The 27,608-nt window shown below is 39.2% G+C and overlaps 1 protein-coding gene across 5 annotated transcripts in view; it reads right to left on the bottom strand.

Moving 5' to 3' along the window:
* Positions 1–11,229: 11,229 nt before the first annotated feature.
* Positions 11,230–27,608, bottom strand: part of TP63 (tumor protein p63) — a 100,624-nt gene continuing 84,245 nt past the window's right edge. For 3 of the 5 annotated variants that reach the window (XM_033403242.2, XM_033403244.2, XM_004278488.3), the window contains 4 exons: positions 21,461–21,618; positions 19,126–19,270; positions 17,723–17,816; positions 11,230–14,391 (listed from right to left, as the gene is read on the bottom strand). In XM_033403242.2, the coding sequence (XP_033259133.1) occupies positions 14,095–14,391; positions 17,723–17,816; positions 19,126–19,270; positions 21,461–21,618 (694 nt within the window). In that variant the 3' untranslated portion in view covers positions 11,230–14,094. Of the gene's footprint in view, positions 14,392–17,722; positions 17,817–19,125; positions 19,271–21,460; positions 21,619–25,601; positions 26,992–27,608 lie in introns of those variants that run through there. The other 2 variants (XM_033403245.2, XM_004278490.4) reach the window with 2 other exon arrangements.

Genomic DNA, 27,608 nt, shown 5'->3' with positions numbered 1-27,608 from the left:
TAGAGAAATGCAAATCAAAACTCCAATGAGGTTTCACCTCACACTGGTCAGAATGGCCATCATCAAAAAATCGATAAATGCTGGGGAGGGTGTGGAGAAAAGGGAACCCTCTTGCACTGTTGGTGGGAATGTAAATTGATACAGCCACTATGGAGAACAGCATGGAGGTTCCTTAAAAAATTAAAATAGAACTACCATACGACACAGCAATCCCACTATGCGGCATATACCAAGAGAAAACCATAATTCAAAAAGAGTCATGTACCACAATGTTCATTGCAGCACTATTTACAATAGCCAGGACATGGAAGCAACCTAAGTGTCCATCGACAGATGAATGGATAAAGAAGATGTGGCACATATATACAATGGAATATTACTCAGCCATAAAAGGAAACAAAACTGAGTTATTTGGAGTGAAGTGGATGGATCTAGAGTCTGTCATACAGATTGAAGCAAGTCAGAAAGAGGAAAACAAATATTGTATGCTAACACATATGTATGGAATCTAACCAAAAAATGGTTCTCTTGAACCTAAGGGCAGGAAAGGAATAAAGACGCAGACATAGAGAATGGACTTGAGGACACGGGGAGGGGGAAGGGTAATATGGGATGAAGTGAGAGAGTGGCATGGACATATATGCACTACCAAATGTAGAATAGATAGCTAGTGGGAAACAGCCGCATAGCACAGGGAGATCAGCTTGGTGCTTTGTGACAACTTAGAGGGGTGGGATAGGTAGTGTGGGAGGGAGATCTAAGAGAGAAGAGATAGGGGGATATATGTATACGTATAGCTGATTCACTTTGTTATACAGCAGAAACTAACACACCATTGTAAAGCAATTATAATCCAATAAAAATGTTAAAAAAAAATAAAGACATATAAGGCTATTAAAAAAAAAGTACCTGTTTTTTTTAAAAGGCATTTTTGACAGATAGGTAGTGTAATTGGAAATATACTCTATTTGCTTTGTTTTCTTTTTTCTTTTCCATTTTTTCTCCCAGAGGATAAGGGAAGTATTGTTTATGTTCTACATCACAACAATTAAAATGCTGTTTTAGCGTTCAGAAACAAGCCCCGGCCAAAAAAGAAAAATCAAACTGAATAGCAGAAGTCCTCCATACTGTATCATGGACACAGGAATGCAACTAAGTGCTATAGAGTCATTTCCATGATGGATAATCAAGGAAACCTTGTTGGGGAGGTGATGCTTGATTTAATACTTGAAAGATTGTTAGCCCTAGATGTAGGTTGAGATGCGTGAGGGAGGGCTCAAGACATTCTGTTGGAGAGAATAGCATAGCAGTGCACAGAAGTATGAAGATTCAAGGATTGTTTGTTCATTCTACAAAGTTATTGAGTGACTGCTGTATTAGGATTCATCAGTGAACAATGCAAAGAACCCTGCCTAGTGAAGATTACATTCTAGCAGAGAATGTTGGATACTTAAGCTTGGTTGGATGACATTAGACTTAAAGCATAAACCAGTGACAGACTGTAGATGGACTTTATCTGTTGGTAATGGCCAGCAATTGAAGGGTTATCCCTCCAACTGGGGTCTGGGTTCATTGAATATAATCTGTGGATGATAGATTCCGAAACTGCCTGGCATAAGACCACAGGCTTCAGCTTCCTGGATCTGTAGGAGTTAAGCCCAAGGGGGGTGACCCACTGAAAAATTACTTGCTTATTTAGAGATATGGAAAAAAGCTTTGAACTAGGATGGAAAGACTTGGTGTGACCTCTGATTCTACCACAAACTAGCTTTGTGAACCTGGGCATGTGTATAACTTCTCAGAAGCTCAGCTTTCTCAACCATAAACTATAGCGGATAATATTCGCTCTGCCTATTTTGCAGGATTGTGGAAGTCAAAAGAGATCATTTATATGAAATTTCTTAGAAAAGTTTGTATTAATGTATGTGAAAAATAGAAAGATTTAATACTTATTTTTGCAATGAATCTAAATCATAAGGAATTTTACCAGATTTTCTTTAGCTTTGTTTTTCTTGGTAGTATTTCTATATGTGTATGAATAATCTAGAACACTTCTATTGCCACTTCTTTTCCCTTGTGTTGACCTTGTCTCTTCTATTTCCTGAGAGATTAGAAAAGGGTGTCTCAGCTGCGAGGGGTTATTGTCATGGAAAATACCTATAGATATTGCACAAATCTTTGCTTTTATCCGAGCGATTCCCATTAGCACCTCCCACGGATTTTTCCTAAACAGTATTAATTTTTATGGTCTCTTAATTTTAGCTATGTAATGTCAGGATGTAGTCAAGTCCTCGTTATCTTTCTCAAATGGTGGGTTACCTCATGGAGAACTATATGTGTCTAGAATACTAATGATAGAAGAAAACTTAGAGCTCTCTACTTTCTTAGAGATGGGAATGACTGAGACTGCCGTGTCTTGTCCAAGGATTCCTGTGAGTTCATAGCAGAGGGAGCATCAGAACCCAGGCTCTGGACTCTCCTGTCTGTGTTGTCCCTACTCCCTGTAGTACAGCTCCTCCCATTTCTATCTCTATTATCTCTTCATCATCCCAGACTGGGATTTATGTGATGTCTCTGAACATGAATGGAGGAAAAACGCCTAGTGCTTTCCTTACAAAATGTGGAGGATCTTTCTCAGAGAAAACCCTTTGCCAAACTTAGAAATTCAGATTAGGAGCCTTAACCTGGCAGGTGCTCAGGACTCACCTATGACAGAGCTAGAGACGTTTTCTATTGAAAATATAAAATAAAATTGATACATAGAGACAATTCACCCCACTTAGGCTTTAAAAAAATACTTGGCAGGCATTAACAGAGTAATGAGGGATCACAACTACCCCATTTTACACATAAGGAAAATCAGGCAGAGAAGTTAAATAATTTTTTCAAGGTCACCAGGTGATGAGTAGTGAAGTCAAGATGAGAATATAGGGGTCAGACTGCAGAGCCTAGCTGTCATTCACCCTTCCATTCAACACATATTCCCTGTACACACTCTTCAGTGCAGAACACTGATTTTTTTATCTATCTATTTATTTATTATTGAACAGGTAATATAGGCACATGGTACAAAATTCTAGAATACAAAGTTATATACAATGAAAAGTATATTTCTCTCCTCCCATGCTCTTTTCCGGCCACTCCACACTCCTTCTCAAAGGCAAACACCATTACCAGTTTGTTTCTTTCTTTTTTTGGCCGTGCCACTTGACCTGCAGGATCTCAGTTTCTCAACTAGGAATTGAACCCAGGCCCGGGGCCCTGGCAGAGGAAGTGCCGAGTCCTAAACACTGGACCACCAGAGAATTCCATTACCAGTTTTTTATGGACTCCTTTAATAGTTGTCCATGAACGTGGGTGTGTGTATACATATACGTGCCTACACGTATATATCTGTGTATATACATATAACATACATACATACATAATATTACACACAATCTTCTATACCTTGTTTTTTTCACATAAGTTATTCTTGTACATTTTTACACATAGATACATATATATCTGCCTCATTCTTTATCCCCCTAACATTTCTTTTATATATATATGTATATATATATATATATATATATACACACATATATATATATATATAGTTGTTGTTGTTGTTGTTAGTTTCTGCTTTATAATGAAGTGAATCCAGAACACTGATTTCTTGATAGTGTGAGAGATGTTATCCAAAACTGGTCTAGGAGAACCTAGGTTTTCCATTGCTAGATAGGCAATGGAACTGGCTACATATTTTTTCTTTAAAAAGAAATTTTGTGTAAGCAGAAATGTTCATTCTTTATCCAAGCACCACAGTGTGTCTTTGCATTCAAAAACAAATTTAAAAACAAACAACCCAAAAGAGCCAACCAAGTGGCAGAGGCAGCAAGGCCTGATTTGCATAGCCCTGAGAACATCAAAGTCATAACTGGTTCTCATACCCCTATTATATGAATTACAGAGAGTGCTTCAGGTCAGGAGTCTTTATGGCTAAACAAAAGCATGGGGGTGGGAAAACAGTAAAGCAAATAGAGAGCTAGAGAAAGATCGACTTGTAAGCAGCATCCAAAATTATTAATTGCCATGTTCTATTGAGAGAGAGAAAAACGAAAAGAATAAGAACAAGAGCAAGGGCCTTGCTGTGGTATGGAAAAGAGACCTTTTTGAAGTAGACACTGGGTTGTGTTGCACTGAAAGTGGGAAGGGAAGGTTCTTCCTTGCTATTGGCTAGTTGGATGCAGCCCTGCTGTGAGATGCTGGACAGTCCTATTTCCTGCCTGGACATCAGTTTCCTACTCCATAAAATGAGGAACTTAGACTAGACGATTCCTAAGTTCTTTTTGGACTCCACTTCCAAGATCATAGTGCTGTGTCCTTCTCAACCATGAATTTCCCACAGTGCCTTGCACAGATCAGAAAGTATCAAGGGAAGCTGAGCAACCCCTTGGACAGGAAGGACAAAGGGAGTCTTCATAGCACCAAAGCCTACATGCTACCTCTGTGCAGATCTTTGTTGAGCTCAGCCTACCTTTTCAGATTCTCACACCTTAACAGAGTTTACTATCTCTGTTTTCTCACCAGGAATGCACCGACCCATTCAACACAAGGAGGAGAGCCTGGTATTGCATAAGAGTACCATGGAAATCATTGGAGCCGGGTTCATAAGAAAATAGTCTTTCAGCCAAGAGACAGGGGAGTGTTTTCCTCAGGGAAGGAAAGAATGCATTACAATCAGGGGAGAGAGGCAGACATTCACACTCCTGCTACCCTCATCCAGGGAGGTCAAAGTGTTACAGAGGCTGTGATGATGAGCAAAGACTGTGGTACTGTACCCCAGAACAAGAAGTAATGAGGCTAAGGAGATGAAAGGTGGAGGGGAGAGGCAGCCAAGCTATGTTCTGTACTCATGGATAGGATATTATAAGAGGGAAGAAGAAGGACAGTATCTAAGAAGACAAAACACCCATTGATTGCCAAATCCTGATTGAATACCAGCCAACCATGGGACACTATGATGCCTTCTGCTGGGCCTGGGTGAGACTACTCTTAGATGTGACTCCTTGCCCTGCATGTGACTCTTGAAGGTATCACAAGTCTGAGGGTGAGGGTCAATAGGAATGAAGTGTCAGGCCACTACCTCCAAGGAATGGCTTGGAACACCTGGCCATGTGCAAATAACCCTGGTGCCCTATCCATTGTAGAGGGAATTACCACTCGCCTAGGAACATCAGGTTTGAGTGGAGAATGGAACACGATATGGGTGTCTCCAGCAGAAAGGAAGAGAGGGGAACAGGCAGGGAAATAGGAATGTTCCAAAAACAACATTCACAGCATTTTGCTGAAAGTTTGTGCCGCTTACAAGTACATCACTTAAGGTAGAACACCTCCAGGTCTCTGAAGAAGCAAAAGGCAAGAAGGGAAAAGGACACTGAGATGCCCCTATCTTAAAAGTAGTAAAAGAAAAAACAAAAAAACATGTGCACTCAAATCCACACACCCACACACCTCTCAGTGGCCTGAGAATAGTATTGAACTTAGAAATCTTTTTCCAAGGGCTTGGCTTCTCCTGCCTGGGCGAGATTCACAAAAATGAATTTCCAAGAACATTCTTTTATAACCTTCCTGTTGGATATTTATGAATACCAAAATTTGCTATAATATACCTTGATGCCACTGTAATTCTAGAACTCTTGAGAGCAAACATTCTGAACATAACCAAAACGTATTTGGCAGGAGGCCCTGTGGAATGATACAGCAGAATTTCTATTCATTTCACAGCCCAGAATCTGGCAATGGGTTGACCTTTGTCTTCTTTCTCCTTAAACTCTCATTTAAAATTCCAGCTTTTCTGTACCCTAGACATAGTGAGTGCTTTCAAGTGCTTTCTCTAATTTTTACTCATTAATGGAGCAGAGTAGTATTAGGAAGGTATTGGTAAGTTGAAAAAAAAATTGAATACAGCTAATGCGAACTTAGCTAAAATATGGTAGGGCAGAATGATCAACTTGTAAAATACAGTACCTAGAGTTTAGGAATATAAAACCAATATTCAAAATCATCATAACTTCTTTTACAGATAAAATGGTGGTACTCCCCAAATTATAGAGCAAATGCCAGATGAATTAAACTTCCATAAAATTCTTCATTTACTATATATTGTTCTGTAAGCCAAGCTCTCTTTGCTAGAAATTTCTTCTCATCTTTTGGCCCACTGTATCTAAATTTTACTCGAATTACAAAATGCTGTCCCTCCAAGATCCAAGGCCTAGAATTCTGATCAGAATCACAAAAGAGAAATTTACCTGCCAGTACTTGCCACTCACTTAGCACGTAGGTTCGGGATTAGTGTGAGGAGTTACAAATCTCATAAATTTCAAGCACACACCCAACACTGACTCTAAAGCAGCCAAAAATAAATACATTTTTAAAAAAATAATAAAAATAAAAAATAAGAGCACAACTTTAATGAACCACTATTATCTGAAAATGTATATGTATTATACATATATTATATATATATACATATATTATATATATATATATTATATATATATAATATATATATATATATATATATATACCTATACACACATTTGTTGAGTTTTCACACTGTAATTTGTCTTAAAACTACAACCTCATATCTATATTGGCGGAGCTGTTTTATGCCATCCTTCAGCTCTCTCCTAAAGGAAATTACTGAAATAGTAACAAGTTAGGGGTTCACACTCCTCATTTTACAGATGCTGAAACTGCGGTGCAGAAAATTAAGCATCGGGCCGCAGTCATCAGACTTCGGTCCATTGTTCTCTCCACTCTCTTTGTATTTCCATGAAAATCTATACATGTGCATAACCATTTTTGGAATGAGTCTGAAGCACCAGAAGAAAAAAAAAAGGCTTGAATTCAGAAAAATAATAATAAACTAATAATAAATACTAAGGCCTTTATAGTTACAAAGAGGATGCTGGGAAATCTATACTCAAGGCTAGACGTATCCTATGTTCAGTTTACCTAGTAAGAGGACTGTGGAATATGAAAAGAGAAAGAATTGTTGAAGGGAGAGTGAATACTGTCTCCTGCCAGTCCACGGGTGTCCTGACTCAAGATTCCTGAGTCAGGAAGGCTCCAATGTATACCCCGCCACACACATACAATCATTTCATACTTTTATTTTGCTATCAGCAGTGTCTTGTATACCAACTATAATCCCTGGGTTACCTTCTAGAAACTTTGGACAGGGCACCACAACACAGAAATATAGTCCCTGGATCTCAGAAGTCCTACGCAAATTTTAGATAATCCAAGCATGTTTAATCAACAGTGAGTCTTTGGTGTTCCGTATTTTTAGTTAAGTTGTTCTAATAACTAACAGTGTAACAGCAAAAAGTCATTGTCCAATATCATCTGCATCTAATTTCTTTTAAAAATATTTTAGTAACTTTATGAAATACAGAAGTGAAGAGTGAAAAACATCATCAGAAATTTTAATAAGAATTAAACATAGTAAACCTAAAATTGTGTTCTTTGTTTTCATGATATTAGAGGTATGTATACACAAAATGAGAAACATCCTCTGAATGCAATTAACTGCTCACGAACTATCACTGCAACCTGGGAAATAACCATCCTGTATATACTGATTTCAAATACATCTCTGATATGTTCTAGCTTATCATTACTTCTGATGGTTCATCTTGTATTTGCATCATTATTTGCAATACTTAAAAATAATTATAACATTTGATGGCTTATGGTTTTGTTGAGAGAGGATGGCCATGTTCTTTGCTCCAAAATTGCAAAATATTTTTATTTTTAAATTCATAAACACCAATTAGAATGATCAATTCAGGGAGTTAAATTTCTACATCATCTAGTTTCTTCCAATTTACCAATACCTTCAATACATACCCACCTTCAGTATTTGTCCACTCGTGAAGCATATTGGGTAAATTTTGGTGACAAGAATCATTAGAGCTAAATAATACTATCACATGTCCTTTTAGAAAAATAGAATGGTCAGGCTCTTGTCCCCAAATTTACATGATGAAATTTACCTGTTTAATAATTAACTATATAAGTGTACCATATATCCTTTTTCATCCTTAGAACTATATTGCTCAACCATTGAGCCTTTTGTTTGAGAAAGTTCATCTAAGATATCATCACACAAAGACTCAGTCTGAGATTTAACTTAGACAATTCATTTCACCATCATCGCTAGAGTCCCAGGTGGCACTCTCTATAGTCATCTTCTGATTTAACAATTTGAAACATCTTCCTCTGTCAATTTTAATCTCTTGGACAGTATGAGGAGAAAATTTTTTTAAAAATCTGAATTCTTATAAAAAAACTAAAAGCAGACTACAAAGATAAATGTTTCTCATATTATTCTATACGTTCTTGAAAGATGATGCAAAAGTTTTGAGCAACACAGTAGGAAAACTGGATAATTATACAATAGTAAATTCATTTAATCACCCTCCAGTCTTTTTACTGCATCATCTTTCTAAGCCAGTTGTCCAATAAAACTATAATGAAAGCCACTTACATAAATTTAAGTTTTCCAAATTTAAGTAGGCACATACAATATAAAAAGAGGTAAAATTAATTTTAGTAATAGATTTTATTTAACCTGTAACATCTTTTAACACATATCTGCATCAAAATTGTCAGTGAACTATTTTATATTGTTTATTTTTATTCTAAATCTCTGAAATCTCATGTGCAATCTGTACTTATAGCACTTCTCAGTTTTGAATAGCCACATTTTAAGTACTTAGTAGTCCTATATGTCTAGTAGTTACCATATTAGACAGCATAGTTTTGGACAATTCCACCATTCTTCCTTTTTTAAAATTTTAGTCTTTGGGTTCTTTGATCATTGAATTAATTGATAAGTTAGGATAAAGTAATTCCTAGAGTGAGAAAAAGAGACAATGTCTCAAGATATGGGAAAACAAAATAACTAACCCTCCACACTGCACTTTAGATTTATAAAGGCCCTTTGATAATTACAATAGATACATTTTATTCTTTTTTTAAAAAGTAGTTTTGGAATTCTTAAGAACTTTTAAGTGTTCAGAGTTGAGAGAACAGACTGATGAAAAAATCAGCCAAAGACCTTAACAGACATCTCACAAAAGGGATATACGGATGAAGAATATACATATGAAAAGATACTCTACTTAGGTCATTAGGGATGTGCAAATTAAGACATCGAGATACCACTACACACCTTTTAAAATGGCCAAAATCCAGAACACTACCACCACCAAATGCTGGTGAAGATGTGGAACAGCAGGAAGTCTCATTCACTGCTGATAGGAAGGCATAGCAACTCTGGAACACAATTAGGCAGTTCCCTACAAACTTAAACATATTCTTATCATACAATCCAGCAATCACACTCTTTGGTATTTACCCAAAGGAGTAGAAAATTTATGTCCACGTGAGAACTTGCACACAGATGTTTATAGCACCTTCATTCATAATTGTCAAAACTTGGAAGCAACCAAGATGTCTTTCAATAGGAAATGAACAAATAAACTGGTTATGTCCTGAGAATAGAGTATTATTCAGTGCTAAAAATATATATATATATATTAAGCCATAAAGACATAGAGGAAATTTAAATGTATGTGTACTACTAAGTGAAAGAAGTCCACCTGAAAAGACTGTATACTATGATTCTAGCTATATGACATTCTTAAAAAGGCAGAATTATGGAGACAATTTAAAAAAATTGCCAGACAGTAAGAGTTGCTGGCAGGAGTTTTTGGGAGGGAGGGATAAATAGGTGAAACACAGGATTTTTAGGGCAGTGAAACTACTCGTTATGATACCATAATGGCGGACATGTCATTATACGTTTGTCCAAACTCATAAAATGTACAACACAAGAGTGAACCCTAATGTAAACTGTGGACTTTGGGTGATAATGATGTATCAACATAGGTTCCTCAGTTGTAACAAATATAGCACGCTGGAGGGGGAGGTTTGATAATGAGGGAAGCTAAGCATCTGTGGTCTCTGTACTTTTCTCTCAATTTTGCTATGAAGCCAAAACTTCTCTAAAAAAAAAAAGCCTTAAAGTTAAAAAATTTTGTTTCCATGCACTTCAGAAGACCTCTAAGAAAGAATAAAAGTCATGAAGTACCAATCCATACAAATGGTTAGAACTGCTCAAAAAAAAAAAAGAAATGACAATTTAGTCCAAAGTGGGACTTTGAAATGACAATTCAGTCCAAAGTCCCACTTAATTGTAGGAGGGAGGGAGACGCAAGAGGGAAGAGATATGGGAACATATGTATAACTGATTCACTTTGTTATAACGCAGAAACTAACACACCATTGTAAAGCAATTATACTCCAAAAAAGATGTTTAAAAAAGAAAAAGGGCCTTAATAGTATATCAAGGATTAACCATTTTCACTGCTTTTTCTTTTTCTGGCAGCGATTTTATCAACCATGTCATTTTGATGGATCTAACACCTAAATTTTAAGGAATAAGAACTGGAATCTTTTGGTACCCCTAATTTAAGCTGAAACTGCCTTGCCAATAGGAATGCATTTTTTCATCATGTGATTACAACTATTAATAGGAAAACACATTTATATATGTAAATACTATATATATGTTATGCTGTAAAGTTATTTATAAATCTAAGTTACTAAATTGTTTTCATGCCATCTAATGTCAGTCCATAAAAGAACAAACTTACTTCTTTAAAAAAAATCATTAAACCGTTTTGATAGAAGATATTTCATTTGCTGAATCAATATATATAATTGAAAGGTGATATTTAACACTGAGTTTAAAGGGGAACATGCCATAGCCCACCATCTGCAGTGCTGTTCCCACATAAAATCAGGGTAATCTGCATTCCAGCCTGCAGTCCTGAGGAGGTTATTGCTGAGCTCCATGGGAAGGTCACTAAATGAGACATTAGGAATATCTGCAGTCTAGTCCCTGTTCCAAAGCAAACCCATTCTGACCTCAATCAAATAACATATTAAATCTGCGAGTATCTTGTGTACCAAATGAGGTGTATATTCCTGGTCTTTAGATTGGCTAAAATGAGAAAATAATGATATTTTGTTTCAGGATTAGAAGTATCAATATTTGAATCTCTCTAATGTTTCTTTCAGTATTTTTTCCTCCACCTCAGTAAAAATAAGGCCAAAGGATAGACAGGCAGGCAGGCAGACAGACAGACAGACACACACACACACCCAACACCATTTCTCAATGCATTTTTATTGATTTTTTAATTTTATTGCATGTCCTGGCAAACATAAGTGGCTTGTGGGTTTGCCTCTGGCTCACCAAAAGCCCATTACCCAAAATACCAAAAGACAAGCAACTGAAGCTTTTAAAAAAAAAAAAAAAAAAAAAAAGCATCACATCTATAAGAAAAACTTTTCAAAAACATTAATAAAGCATATAAAACATTTGGCATTGACTTAATTTTTTACAATTATAAAAATAATAAAAAAATGCAACCTTTTAACATTCAACATCCTGCATACTATACTTTAGGGGAATATCAAGAAAACAAAAGGTAAATGGATTTAATGAAGTAAGTTCTAGTCTCCATTTCCATTTGTAATCAACTCCAAACAAAAATCTATCCATTCTTCAGCTAACTGTACTGAACTGAGGCCACAAGAACTCCATTAAGCCCACGCCCCCTCTGTCTGTCTTAATATTCTTTCGCCCCTCACGCTAGCTACTCATACACTCCAAAAACGTAAGTCGCCACCAGGATGTGAGGCCAGTAGTCGTGCCTCACTTTGGCTCATGCCAAACCCATGATACACAGTGAAGGAATTTCTGAGTCCTTAGTGCCACCTGAAGAGTGCTGAAATAGCTCAGAGGATGTCCTAGGTTTATTCAAACACTCATGATAGCCCAGGAAGCCATTTGCCCTCCTAGCATTGCCAAGGCATGGCTTTCATTCTTCCTGTTAATAGGTTTTCAAACCTGCATGCTTGTTCCACGTATTAACAGTGCTTATTACCATTTATGCAAAACAAAACTTTGAAATCAAGGACTCACTCTCTTTAACATACAAAACTAAAAAATAAAAAAACAAAAACAATTTTTCCCTTCCCCCCATCTTACAGTAATGGCATTTTAAAATTTGACATTGTAGTCTTACTAAATGGCGTTTCCAGGAAAATATAAAAACAATAATAATAACAAAAAAAGTTTCAACTCTGGTTCTGGAAAACCCGGTATCCCAAGAAGAAAAAGACAGTGAAACACAAAGTATGCACGTTCACACGCAAAACATATATACAGTTTTCAGATGAAACTCATATATATTTTTAAGCCACATTAGTCCTTTTGCACTTTAAAATAAAAATGGAAGCTTATGTGCAATGATAGCCCTTTACCAGAAGGCACGGCACGCTTTTAGAGCTCATTAGCATATATACAAAATACTTGTTTTATAGTTTGAAAAAAAGTATTTGCTACAAAGTATGTTTCTAAAAGATGTACAGCAATATCTCCGTTTACACGTTTTTTCAGAGTCTGAAGACAACTCTTTGCTTATGTGGTTCAGGCAACATCTCCAATGGAAGGCTTATCCTCTGATCTGTCGGGACATTTTTATGTGTATGCACAGTCCAAAAGACAGGTGGACGGGAAACTGGGTTCTCAAAGTTACTTTCCAACAAAGTGAAACTATTATTGTTCAAAAAGAAAAGTGATATGGTGATACAACTGATGCTTTAGGAAAACTGATCTCATAATTTTATATTTTCCAAATTGCTGCTCCTATTTTAAACCCTGAAGAGAGAGAGATCAACAAGCCTCTATATGCAGAATTTTATAGAACGTGAGGGTCATTAGAAGAAACATTTACCAAATAATACTATTTATGTTTCACAAAGTCCTCCAAGTATTTCAATTCATGGCTCACTGAGATCTCTTACTGTTTAGTGGAGATTCAATAACTCTGTATGATTCCTGTTTTTCCTGGATATTCTTAATAGACATTAAAGCTTTATTGCAAGAACTAGACAGATGGCATTCATCCCAATCAAATCAACCTTAATTCTAACAAGGGGAGCAAATGTGTCATTGAGTTAATCAATCTAGTAGTGAAATTGGGTTTACAGGCATTTGTAAATGCAGCTAATGCTTTGCCCATAAATACTGAGAGTTAAGGTGTCTGGCATTAAATTTGAGGAGATTGCTGAAATACCCAGACACGTGATACCAGGTGTTAGTTAACTGGCTTCCATGACTTTTTAAGAATTTCAGCCATGACTCACATTCCCCAATCCCAACCAAAAGCAAGACAGAATATTTCCTTTCCTATGGTGAGTGATAGTGTGAACATGAACTTTTTCTTGTACTTGAACTAAATCACCCCAAAGGCAACCACTATCAGTAGTAGGGATATCAGTAACATAAAATATACCAACATAGAGAATCGTGTACATATGTATGTATACAGTCTCACCCATGTAATAACAAGCAGATCTAACCAAAGGTTTGATGTGGCATGTGTTTAGCATCCAAAGAACTGAAGGCACCTACATGTCACTGTCACTCACATGTCCTATCAAGATCTAGATACCTATTACCATACATGGCTGGCCTTGAGAGACGGGGTATAGATAAGCCATCCAAAAAGTAAAAAAAAAGAAAAAAAAAAAGGCAGTAAGTGCAACTCAATTTTTTTCCTTTAAATTACATTTTAAACAATACTCAATGCCCCCCACCCAAAAATATATACTGTATATTTATATATTTATATATATAGTCTTAGACTATAAGGGTGAAAATGCTTTATAAAAGTCAAGGAGAGACCTCTGCAGCTTAAGGAGACACCCACTGCTTTTTTGCTCACTTCTACCTAGCCACGGCAATTTCAGTCCTGCAAGCAAGAGATCTGAAGGCTTAAAGCCAGAATCAGAATCAGATGCCAGGTTGTACATTAGGTAAAATGTAGCCTCTTCCTTCTCCTTCCCTTAAGAAACCTGACTGAAAAGAGGAAGGAGAGGAGCTAGGGAGAATGCTTGGCTGGTCAAACAGTGGTGGGGTTAGCGGGTGGGAAGACAGAAAGAGCTCGAACCACAACGCTCATCTCACTCCCCCTCCTCTTTGATGCGCTGCTGCTTGTTGCGACGAGCATCCATGTCAAAGTTGAAGTCATTCCACTCATCGCGGGGTGGGAAGGAGATGGTCTGGCGGAGGGTGAAGCGCACAGCGTCAATTACACGCTCGCCCCGGGTCTCACTGGAGCCCACACTGACTGTGGAGGTACCACTTGGGGTCCGCAGGAGGTGGGGAGGGGACGAGAAGTCGTGGAGCTGCCGGTGGTCCAGGATGCCTTTCCAGATGGCATGTCGGAACTGCTCAGGGATTTTTAGACTTGCCAAATCCTGTGCAATAGGGAAGCAAACCAGGAAGAATTAAGACAAAGAGACAAACTGACATTTAGTCCACACCATTCTGTCATTCCCCAATGCTGGGCTTTAACTGACCTGCCTTTACTGAACTCTAAATTGGAAAATAAAATTAGCTCTTTATTAATCTTTGGCATATATATAACCAAGCACAGATATACAGGCTTGAGGTCCCATCTCTTCTTGTAGGTAGCATTTTACTTATTCTCTATTGGTCTCAGTTTCTTCAGTGGTAAAACAGAGGTAATATTTAGATCAGAGAACACAAATCCCCAAACAAAATCATCAGATAAAGGAAACTTCCCACTCTCAAATCTACCTCGCTCTAATCACTGGAAGAAAGATATTAATGGAATGCCACCAGTTCTCAAATGAGGAGATGGGAACAAAAGATTACTAACAGATATTGAACACTTTCGACACGCCAGAGGTCGAACTAATTATTTTTTATTCATGATCTCATTTAATGCTAAGATTAGCGGTAGATATTATTCCACCTAGTTTATAGACAGAAAAGCTGAAGGTCAGAGAGGTTGATAATTCTAAAGTTACACAATTAAGTGAATGAACTGTGGATTCAGGACCGCCTCTGAGCCTAAAACTGCCCTAATGGCCAAAGGTCTCTTGGTGTTTGGATAAATCAGGGTATCAAAATACAGAGTACGTGTCCATGTTCTGTGGTTGGGGGTAGAAGGCATTACAAAGATGGTTGATCTTAACTAACTGTGGTAGCATCTCTGTTTACCTGCACTAGCTCCTCATTAGCTTGTTTTAGTGTTGGCTCGCGTTTTTTATGGAGCAGTATGGTAGGTAGAAAGAACATTGTGCTTAGAGTCAGAAGACCTCGACAGAAGTTCTTATTCTGTCACGCACTGGCTCTAGACCTTCATTAAGTCACTTATTTTCTACTGGCCTCAGTTTCCTCCTTGGTAAAATGGGATACAATTCCTTTTTAGGTCAACACATACTGTGGACTCATATGCAGATGTGGATGTGAAAGTATTTTGCAAATTATAAAGCACACTATGTAAATCTTAATCATCTGAATTATTACTATGTTATACCATGATTAACCCATCCTTGCATCTTAGAGGGAATACTTATACCACCTCCAAAATTTAACCATATTCCTTTTCCAGGGAGGTATGTGAAGTAACTGAGACTGGTGTTGAGAGACAAGAAGAAAAGGAGGTGTCTACTTCCAGTGATGAGCAGGAAGAAGCTGAAGTGAGGATGCGGAAATTAGATAGCCTCCCAATATTTCCTAATTTGGAAATGTGTAGTGTGGGTAGTCCAATTTCATGTGCAGTGTGGGTAGTCCAATTTGTACATACAGTACAAATGGGGCAGAAAGCCTCCCACGGCCCGATCCCTTAGCTATTGCACTTGCTCTCGGCAGGGTCTGGCAGCCAAGCCACCGGGGGCATGAATGACTAAGAAGCCAAGGAAACAAGAAATAAATGGACAATGTTTCCACACTAGTCTATATAAAATAGATAACTAACAAGAACCTACTGTATAGCACAGGGAGCTCTACTCAATACTCTGTAGTGGGCTATATGGGAAAAGAATAAAAAAAAAAGAGTGGATATATGTATATGTAAAACTGGTTCACTTTTGTTGTATACCCAAAACTAACACAACAGTGTAAATCAACTATACTCCAATAAAAATTTTTTTAAAAAGTATACAGTATAAAGAAGTTATTCCACAAATAGATAAGTGAGCATAGCTCTTTATGCTTCTGAAACTCCCAGTAAGTCCAAAACTCTCTGTACACTAGGCTCCATTAATCTGCATTACTCTCTGGATAGATTTTAACTTATACTGACAGGTGAGAAAGCTGTGGCCCAGAGCCTGGCCCAGGACCTAGCCAACACCAGCAGAGATAGATTTGTGGAGAGCATCAGCAGATCCTAGCAGTTTCTTCAGTGGTAAAACAGAGGTCCCCAGTGGGGACAGTGAGCCAGTTGAAGGTAAAACTTTAAAAATACAGGGAAGGGACAAATTTCCTGTTCCATCATGTAAGGCTCTCAGACACAGGGCAACACGCTGTCTTGTGTCAAACTGCCTTCAATGGATGGACATCATTGTAAAGTTCTCTGAAACTTGTCGGAACGTACTCCTAAAGCTTTCTCTATAGCTTTTACTTATAATTTCTTCCCTCAGGGAGCAGCAGCCAGGGGTGATTGAGGGAGTGGAGAGGGGCGGGCATAGGGGCAGCACAGCATATACTTGTCACCAGAGGGCAGAGGTGTTCTCACGCTTGCAGGGACATCTCTAGCATCGGTGCTCAAGGGGGGGTGGGGGGCAAAAAGAGGTCCCAACTACAGAAGCGGCAGCAGAGACAGAGAATATCTTCTTCCACCAGCCCAAAGGGCCCTCTGGAAGCTAGAAAGGAGGATAGCGAACCCCAAAGACAGCAGTATAAAGAGCAGCCTGGGAGGAAAACCAGATTGTTGTAAACCAGAAAATGAGCTCCCAACCACGTGAACAGTAGTTCAAGAAGTGCTGTAGGAAGCAAGAAAATGTCCCCTCCTATTCAGCTTGCTTCCAGGACTATCAGAGCCAGAAGGCAATGATTCTGAACCTAATTGGATTAACTGAGGCCCAGAGAAGCAAAGTGATAACCCCAAGTTCTCACTACCACTAAGAAGCATAGTTGGGACTCGAACCCATGACCAGTGATCTTTCCCAGTGATCAGGGATGGCTGGGCCCTATTCTGGTAGAATTGACCATGAATGAACATATGGTTCTAATCGAGAGGCACAGCTCAATCCTCTGTGACATCTTATTTTAAAGAAAGGCAGAAAAGGCCAATCAATAGAGTTAAAGACTGGAAGCTTACATCTCAGGGTTCTATTCCTGGTTCTGTCATCAACCCATCATGGCAAATGACCATACTGTCGTCTCTCCATGTTTTAAAGTGAGAATAACATCACCTGATTCCTGCTATCCTCCCTGGGGTCTGACACCAATTAATGAGAACAACCAAAAAGTGCTCGGAATCCTTTAGAGATCATACATTCCTTGAAGGTGGGAATCAGATCTCACTCCCACTCTGCATATAGTATGCACACAACAGACAACTGCTGACTGATCAGAGAAGCTGAGGACCACTGATCCTGAGCTTCTCATAGGTAGAGGCGGAGGCCAGGGAATCTTTCTAATATGGTTATGGGTCCCAGCAAAACTGAGGACTGGGGGTAGGACAAAAAACACAGGGGATTCAACTACAAGGTGAATGTCACCAGAGGGAGGAACTTAAGGAATAAAACTCAAGAGAAAAGTCTAACGGTTACTTACATCCATGGAGTAATGCTCAATCTGATAGATGGTAGTCAGCCCCTGGGTCGTGAAATAGTCCAGACATGATGAACAGCCCAACCTCGCTAAGAAACTGCAGAGGGAGGAGGGAAGAGGAAGGAGGAAACAGAAAAAGAAAGTTCACCCCAACTGCATTGGCAAGATAAAGGAAAACCCAACATTTTGCCCTGGGATGCCCTACATAAGAGATTAGGGGCAGATAAAATATATGTGGGGCCTTGGGTTGGAGGTCTGGGGATGATTAGGGACACGAACTTTAGGTCTCTAAAATTAAAATCAACTGTTTAAAGATGCCTGCAGAGCAGAGATTTTCAAATGGTGACTGGTGGAATTCTAGGGGTTCCGTATCAGTGTCTTAGGAGCCATTGCAGGGGGTGAAAGGAAGGAGTCCAGTGCTCAGGTTTCCAGCCCTCTTGCCTCCTAGCTCTTCACTTCAAAAAGAGCACCTCTCCTTCAATTGTTTATATCTGGGGTTTCTGAGAATGGCTTATGTGGCTAAGAAAAAACTGTAAGCCACTCTACTGTGAAGTCACTCATGCTTTTTGCTTGGTGTCCTCATCAAAATACAGACCCGCTCCTTTCCGGCTCTGGTCTCAGATCGGTGATGCCACCACCGTCCCAGAGCCAGATGCTGGATGATGAGCCATGCACTTTGCCATCTCTCTGACACTGCTAGTACTGTTGCATCCATCACATGGGAACCAACACGTATTATTCCAGCAGCCAAATGAAAAAATCATTCTGCACACGAAGCAGGGCGCTAGGCATGAGATTTGGGCACCGATGCTTGCCTCTGCTGGAAACAGAATTTTCCAGACTTCATGCCTTTCTTTCTTCTGGCTATCTGAACTCCCTTTCCTGGAATGTCCCCAGTTCCCATACGACAAAGCAAAAGAGGCCATCATGTTCTTGAAAGTCCCTGTCATTTTTACTAACATTCCAACTTTTTTATGGACATCCAACTCCAAAATAATGATCCCATGGTGGCTGAGAGCTGTGAGGCCTAGAGAGCAGGAAAGGGAGCGAGATAGCAAGTTGAGTGCCCATTTGGGAACCCCAGCCCTGAGCACCAATTTGAAGGCCACAGCTTACTGTAAAAATGTGATGGAGGAGGGGGGGAGTAAGTGAAGATGGGGGAAACAGGCATGAAAAATTATATGCCTATCAACTCACATTTTCACTTTTTCCCATGCTGATTGTTGTGGTTTACTTTGATTAAACGCTGCTGATGACTCCATAGATCAGAGATAACAGTGGCTGAACTTCCACCACTGGGCTGCTTTGCTTTCTTTCCAACTGTGCTATTAACTTTGACGGTGTCCACCCTCCACCACCCAGAGATGCTTAGGACAGGCCCCCAGGGGCACATGCTGTGGACTCACCTGACAAGGCTGCAATCTGTGGGGTACGGAGGTGGGGGGGTGCAGTGGGAGGTGGATGGCATGGAGAGAGGGGGAGGGAGGGCCTGGGTGGGGCTGAGTCCATTCATGTCTCCAGCCATTGGCATGTGGGTGCCCATCATAGGAACTGAACAGAAGCAGGAGGAACAGAGAGGGTTACTGCCATCATCACATACCAGCATCCCAGTGGTCCACCTCGCCTGGCTTAATGTTACCAAGGGCCTAATCTACCAGCCTTCCTTTGCAGTCTTATCACTACACCCCTTTAAGTACCCTACATCTCAATGAACAGAACAGTCACCAAACTCCAAACTAATTACCTACTTCTTGACCTTGGTACATTCTCTTAGGACGACCTCTTCCCACTTTGTTCTCTACTTCTAATGCTCTGTCCCAATTGCTTGCTGCTCCTGGTGTTAATACAGTCCTTCTTGTATTTGTCTTCATGGGTTATATTTCTGTCTCCCTCACTAGGCTAGTCTCCTAAAGCATGGAGATTAGACCGTATGCACATCTGGGTCCCCACAGACCCGAGCACAGTGCCTGGCACAGAGCAGATGCTCAGAAAACTTAAGTGAACAAACCTTTGAATGAGAGAGGGACCTTTGGAATATTGGTTTGGGAATGGGAGGATTTATTGCAATATTTGTAGGGAACCAAATGCCTCATAAGGAAAGATGCAATGAAAGACCCCAGCTCTTTTTTCTGGTCCATTTCAGGATTATATTTGGGAACACCACCAACTTGGATTGGTTTCTTACTAAACCATAAACTGTAAACATTCACTTATAGAGAAGAAAAGCTCAATACCAATAATATTTATGAAACAAATTTTGTCTTCAGGTAAAAAAAAAAAGAGCGAAATAACGTATCTACAAAAAGATGAATGTAATTTGCCTCTACTTCAGTGAACAGTAGTGTGCCAAAGGGGAAAGGCCTCTGCCACCAGCTACCCAGCTAAAGAGCATAGGCCTAGCATGTCTTATCGGTTTCCCTCTGACTTTCCTGATGCCATTAGAGGAAAATTATGAAGCATAAATAAGAAAAAGTCAGTAAACTGGAACACAAATGTGAAGGATCATTACCACTACCACTATTTTGTCATCTCAAGAAAAAGCTGAGGACTCTAATACGTCACCAGAAAGAAAGCAAAAAATAAATGGTTCCTTTTCCTTTTACTCTCGAAGCAGCAGACCTGCCAAAGGGTCAGGTTTAGAGTCTTAGGATGTATTTGCCATGAGTGAGAGAGCAGCCTGGCTCTAATGTCTTCGTTGTCATACCAGGTAACCAAACCTCATATATCTCTTATCTCATTAAAATCTAAACATGTGCTATCAGAACCAGAAAGAGTCATAATCTTAGCCTCCCTTAACTTCTTTAAGAAAAACCCAGTCTCTTCAAGGCAACAGTGAAATGCAAGTGTAAAGCCTTGATCAAAATAATGAACGATTTCTAGGACAAGACTGAGGCACTGTTTTATGAGGGTGATTACAGGATACATGGACAGTATTTAGGCTTTTGCATCCCTTCTGCATTTTTACCATCTTTTTTTCCTTTCAAGTTTGGGTATCCACTCTGCTAGGTTAAGTTCTAGGGGACAAGCTAATTATATTTACAGCAAAGCTATGCACCAATCATCACCTATGTTGAGGCCCGATTCTCACATTGTCTCTTATAGTTATACTTAGTTGATGTGAGGAATCTGTGTGTGAATAAATAAAAGGGAGACTCCTTTCCCTATGTCAATTCCTTAATAACTGTGTATAGGATGGAATAGATGAGTTGAGAAGCCCAGAAGTGTAGGGCCACAGACGCATAAACTTGTTAACTGTGCAGAGTGATAATTTTATGAATGGAAAACTGAGCATTAGAGCAGAGAGGTGACTCGTCCAGAGTTATGCAGCTAATGCTGCAATAGAGTCCAGACTAGGATCTATTTCTCTAGATTTTAAGTCCACTACACTATGCTACTTCCCACAAGTTGGACATATTTCCTTTTGACTATCTCAAAGAATGTAGAAGGTGGGTTCCCATCCAGGTTGGTAGGAAGTGGACTGTTCTTTTTCACAGAGATCCTTATCCCTACTAAAGGAACAGTCTTCTCTGTCTCTACCAGTGTGCTTTGTAATGAACCATACATCTTAAAAGTGAGAAAAAGTTCACCGTGAGAAATTTAAGCCACTCAACTTTGATCTGTCCTGTCTACTGTGCCTCTCCCGTAGCTTCAGAGCAAGCTTTCCCCCCATCCCAGAGCAAAGTCTTCCCCTACACTAGCCCTATGGGTCCTCCAGCTGCAGCTAACGGGAGATGCTCTTACTGTTGGCTCCCATGCCATCGGGGATGGTGGTGGGAGTGAGGGTGTTGCGCTGCTGAGGGTTGATAAGCTGGCTCACGGAAGGCAGCTTGTTCATGCTGTTCATTTTGTTCAGAGGTGGGGAGCTGTTACCGTAGGAAGACTGAGACTGCATCGAGGTCCTGGGAACACAAACACGGGAAGGATGGTGAGCACAGGACGCTGAAGAGTGGGGACTGGTCATTTCCAACAGGTCTCATATTAAAACATAGCCTTAACTGTACACTTGCCAAAATATTCCTCCAGAACAATGACAGGAACTTATTTGTGCTTCTATCTGAGAATCTCTCCTACCTTGGCAGGGATCACAAGGCTATCATCAGATCGTGTGTTTCCTACATGAGTAGAGGACAAAGCTGAATATCTTCCTAAAGCATCTCCTTTGTGAGATGGGAAATCATTGCATCTTCTTTTTCCCTCTATTGTTTTCTCCATCCCTTTCAACGTGAAAATCAATAAGGGAAAAGAACTGAGTGAAGACCCAAAGGCTTATGAAAGACATGGAGACGCCATGCTAAATTGCAGCTGAGGCGTTTCACCTCTAGCTTCCTAGGCCATTTGGGCATATACAGAAAATAACCACAAAGTCAGTCAAACAGGGCATTTGGTAGCACGACCTGCCATCATGCAGAGGCCTCAACACGGAAACACGCTTTCTCAGCTTAGCTGTTCACGGGCCATGAGGGAACCCATCGGAACGTCAACAGCCTCTCTACACAAGGGGAACCCAGGAGTCCAAACAACTGTTCTGTTAAGTTTCCACAAGTCTCTTGAGAGACAAAGGAAAAAAACAAACAGTTTTCCATTTGGCATTACTTCAGTTTGTAAATTTACTAGAATTGGTTTGTCATACTATGTATTATATTACATACAACATTCCCTATTCAACTGCCATGCCCGACTTTTCCCTTGAATATAGAACTAGTGATATCTAGAACCGGGGAAGGATACAGAGTCAGATAAACAACGTTTAAGTCTCCCTTCAGCATATGTTAGAAAGCTATAGGTCCCTGTGCAAGCCAGTAAATATCCCTCATCAGAAAACTAAAATATATAAAAACTTAAAATATATACACTTACTGCATGAGTTAGATGCTAGAGGTGGGAAAACTAATAAGAAATGGTCCCATCTCGGAGAAGCTCATAGAGTAGTGGATACATTGGGATAACAATCCAACCTACCTTGGATTGGGCTATGGTGAGAACCAAAAAGACAAGATGAGGAAGAACTGTACACACTGTCAGGCATTTACAGTGAGTCATTATTGTGACCAGAGAATGAAGGTTGGGCTGAGCATGTAAAAGGGGAAAACCTCCCCGTTTACACTCCTCAAATAAAAGGTATTATTTTGTTCCTATTTGTCTCCTCCCTGCTGCAGCCATATGTTTATTAGAGAAGAGAAGAAAAATGTTTCTTTGAGTTTTATTTGCTTGTGTGTGTGTATGTGTATCCGATTTAGGAGGCTCTGTAAATGAATCCAAGTTCCAAACAAACATGGTATAATAATGTTTGAAAAAATAACAAGTGGCTCTAACACCTGAGTGCTACAGTCGTGCTAGGCTTGGACTTCAAAGCTCTGCATTCTCCATAATTACACAAAACAGGGAAGGCTCCATTCCGTATCACTGAAGAGCCACAGCTAGAGGAATTCAAACACTATGCTATATTTGCATAAATGAACATGACAATTAATGTGCAATTGACGATTCAGCTGCATTTTAGAATCACTGTCTTAAAGTAGGAGGGTATTGATTTCTCACTTTAGCCCTTCTCAAGAAGACAGGTTTAGATCCATGTTGTATAAATGGGCATTTATATAATAAACTCTGCCAACTGTTAGATTCTTCAGGTTACCAAGCTCTCCTTTATCCATTTTCCAAATGAGTCTCACATCTCGTGGAGGAGGACATGGGATGGCAGGGTAGGGATGGGCAGAAATGATTATACCTGTTGTACAGATGGGTAAATATAAGACTCTGAGAAAAAATGTGCCTAAGTCACACATTGTTAAATGATGGGCTGAGAGGTCTCTTGGCTCCTAGTCCAAGAGTTTTTCCTTTCATTCTGTGACACCTTCCCAGAAGTAAGACAGTGGAGTGCAGTAGGTTACATCAAGAAGTGGGTGAAGTAGTAAGAGGAAATAGGAGACCAAGATGGAACAGGGAGCAAGGGATATAGTAAAGGGAGACCGAGCTATCCTCAAACCCACTCCATCCCTGTGTAGAAGCCTTGCATAAGAGTCAGCACATTTGAATACACCTAGGAACCTCTGTAAGTCCATATCAAAGTGCAAGAATGTTCAGGGCAAGGTGATCAAGAGAAGCTTTGCTAGGTGCTTCTTCCTCTACCTTTGCCCACCACAAAGCAACAAAGATGCCAGGTTACCCAGACTCCAGAGGCAGGTTGGTCCTCTGTAACCTAAAGAAATGTCTACATATCTCTCCCATCCTCGCAAATCAGTCAAATGTACAGCAAGAGCTAATGGAAGCGTTGCTTGAACCATTAATGCCCACCACTAGGAAAGTAAAAATGTATTTAAGAGCTATGAATTTTCCCTGGACCCTCAATTATAGTGAACGCCTTCTTCCAAGTCCTGTTACAATTCCTTTCTCCTGTTTTTGGTGGTCTTTATTTTTGACCATTTTGTTAGTTCATTTATTTTAAGCCACTTAAATTATTGTTGAGGAAGGTAGGTCACAAACCATAGAGAAACGAAGAAGGAACATAAATTTTGGAGCCAATCGAAATATTAGAGTTCACATTCTCGATCTGACACAAATCAATTAAGTGACTTTGGGTATTATATAGGTCTCTGGAGTCTCATTTACTTAATCTGTAGAACAGGCATTAACTCACTCCAGAAGACTTGCTATGAAGATTAAATGAGATTATGTAAGTGCCCTGGACATTGTCCTACAATTTGTCCTAGAATTCCACCAAAGGATTCCTTCTTTGGCCTTAAATCTTCCATTGCTAATGAAAAAGCAACTCTCTAGTGGAATTTGGCAATACATCAGGGTGAATCTATTTTACCAAACCACTTTTGCATGGCGGGATCCGAGAAGGGAAAGGGATATTGGGGGTAGAGCAAAACACCGTGGATATGGGGCAGGTCAGAAAAAGGGAAGACATGAACATGAGAAAAGGAATTGTTCCTCCTCGAAATTTTGCCCAGTACCTCCCCACATGTAACTTTTCTCTCTAGCTGAGGAATCTTGCTTCTAAAGACGAAAGGCAGCATTTATTCTCCAGCTAAGTCAACTGTAATTATAAAATATTTTCTATCAGTTCAAATGTATGCATTTATATAAACATCACTATAAACACATTAAAAACTTCCATAAAAATAGGGTGAAAGGGAAAAAAAACTTCCAGAAGAAAAAACAAACATTAAAAAATTAAACATACTAACCGTTTAAGGAATTTGTGAATTCCTTAAAAGGGATTAGAAAGTTTTTAGATTAATTGAAAATGGTGCCAATGTAACAGGATCATCTGATTTTACTATTATACTTTTATCTAAAACATAAACATGTTTTTTCTTAAGTATTTTTCTTGTTTTCCTTAAGTAGTTTTCTAAGTGACTATATTAGTTTTATTTAGAACGGTGGTTTATGAAGTTTTTAAAACTTGTTACTCAAAGATCAGAACGTATTGTAATTTTTTTTAAAACCTGTGCACAACAGGTTCCACTGGATATTTCCTAACACCAGTGTCACAGAAGCCAATTTATTTAATAAACTGGAATTTGATTTAAATTTCTTCTAGTGAACTTGGCAACTGAAGATATAACTCAAGGCTTATTCAGAGATGTGAACAAATGATGCTATAGTGCCTAGCTCTTTATGACGAAATTAAACATGCACAGGGCTAAAATGAATTTTCAAGTTAGCATGGGCATTGAAATTTACTTTTAGGACTGATGACCTTCATACAGAGTATCTTAAATAAAAACACCAACTATGACAATAGTGTAGACAGAACCAAAGTGACCTATTCTTGTTCTTTAGACTTACACGTGGTACTTCAGGCACTTAAATGAAAATATTCTAGCATTTAAGGAATTTCAAAAAGCAAAAGAGACAGAAAAGAAAAACTGCGAGATAAACCAAGATGCAAAAGTTTATTGAAAATTAAAATCACACATCCATAAAGCAACAGCCTCAATAACAAGAAATCATTGCTGTGGTGACAAAGAATAAAGAGCTGGTGACCTGGTGTGGGGAGCAGATTTTTTAAGTCATTATACTATTACTTTAAAATATGATTTAAAATGGAAATAGATTCTCTAAAGTCTTTGAACCAAAAAAGAAAAATTATCTACTCTTCCTGTCTTTAATTCTTAGGCCAGGAGTGTTGATTTAAAAACGTGTCCGCTTGGACATCACTTAAACAAAGCATAAGTGTCCTGGACACGGTAATTTGAACAGTGTCAGTGATATGGCTGATTTTATGGCGCTCCAATCAAAGGAGTTAATTATAGATTCGGTGAGAGGACTTTGAATTCCATGGTGGACACGGAAGAATGATATATGACTGCCTGAAAGAATATTACTGGGGTAGTTTTACCCTCCTCTTAAAATGACAAAAGAGGTTTACCTGCCTTGGGGTCCAAACACAAATTTTGGAGGGTTTCCAAAAGCAAGGAAGACTATCACATCAGATGCTGACATGGGGTGGCAGTGGCAGGACCTGACACAGAATTAATGAGCTTTTTACTACATATGAGGGGAGGATACTGGTAATGCAAGTTCTCAAAAAGAAGAAAAAATCATTCCCCGCAGTGGCTACTCATGGTAGTTATTACCTCTCTGTCCAGCAGTACACTTGACACCTTAGCTTGTTACTATTTGCAGTATCATTGCATGACCAGCATTAAAAGGGCCTGAGTCTCTCAGTAACCTACAGTTTACTTCTGCCTAGACAATAACAACCTTTTTTTCTCCTTTTCTTAAAAAGACATCTTAAGTTTGAGACCTGCTCAAAAGCTTTTTCATGAGTTTTAGAAACACAACAGAAGGTAACAGAAAAGGGTTCCAATAAACATCGTAATGCCTCTCTTCCCAACCTGAGCTCCTCCCTCCCAAGAAACAACACAAAAGCTCACAGACAGACACAAGGGTTCCTGATGGACCAATGCTAGATCTAAGGATACAGAATCTGCAGAAAATGTCCTTTCTTGTACAGTTTTGAGTCCCTTCAAAGATTTTCTTACTAGTGGCTGTGTGCCTTTGAGCAGTTGGGTCTCTGAGCCAAAGTGTCTTCAAGTCCTGGCTACGAGGGCTTGATACACACACACACACATACATACACACACACACACACACACACACACGGAAACACAACAAACACATACGCTCAAAATACAGAGATGGGGCTCTATGGGTACACTGATCGGTTTGGGGGGCTGGAATGTCTAAAGAAGACGTCAGATTGCCTCGGGCTTTCTCTCCGGGGCTCCACAAGCTCATTCCTGAAGCAGGCTGAAAGGAGACTGCAGAGAGGAACCAGAGAAAAGAAAAGATGAAGGCTTAGGACTTCATATATTCAAATCAACTGAATACAGAAACACATCCTTCTACCTTCATGATCATAGTATAGTCAGAACAGAATGCCGCACGGCTATTTTTGTTCCTTCCTCTTTACCTTCCTTTAAGATCACTCAGAGATGACTTCCCAAGACTTTTATGAAGAAGAAATGAGAGAAGGCAATGGTAGCTATCTAGAACTATTAGAATCACCTGTGGAACTTTTAAAAAATGCATTTTCCAGGATCCTTTCTGAGACCAGGCTGGGACCCAGGCATACGTACACTTTTAAGAAGTTCCACAAGTTACTTAGTTGAGGACTACTGAGACAAGGTAGGTCAAGATGCTTCGTATGGTGCTTGGCATATTGGACTCAATTAATTGCAAAAAGGAATGCAGAGACAAGAAGTAACTTCAATCTTTTGTAAAATGTCATCTTCCCAATTATGATACCTCATTACTGTTCCTGTCTAGCTTAACTCTGAAGTATGAAGAAATATGATCTTATCAGTCTGGGGGCTGTGTCATCATGCCTTTGTAAAGAACTACTAATGAGCATTTTGCACGTGCCCAGATTGTGATG

The sequence above is a fragment of the Orcinus orca genome, chromosome 5, assembly GCF_937001465.1.
Source record: "Orcinus orca chromosome 5, mOrcOrc1.1, whole genome shotgun sequence".
Lineage (NCBI taxonomy): Eukaryota > Metazoa > Chordata > Mammalia > Artiodactyla > Delphinidae > Orcinus > Orcinus orca.
Note: the sequence above shows the minus strand (reverse complement) of the source record. Positions and strands in the feature narration are given on the sequence as shown.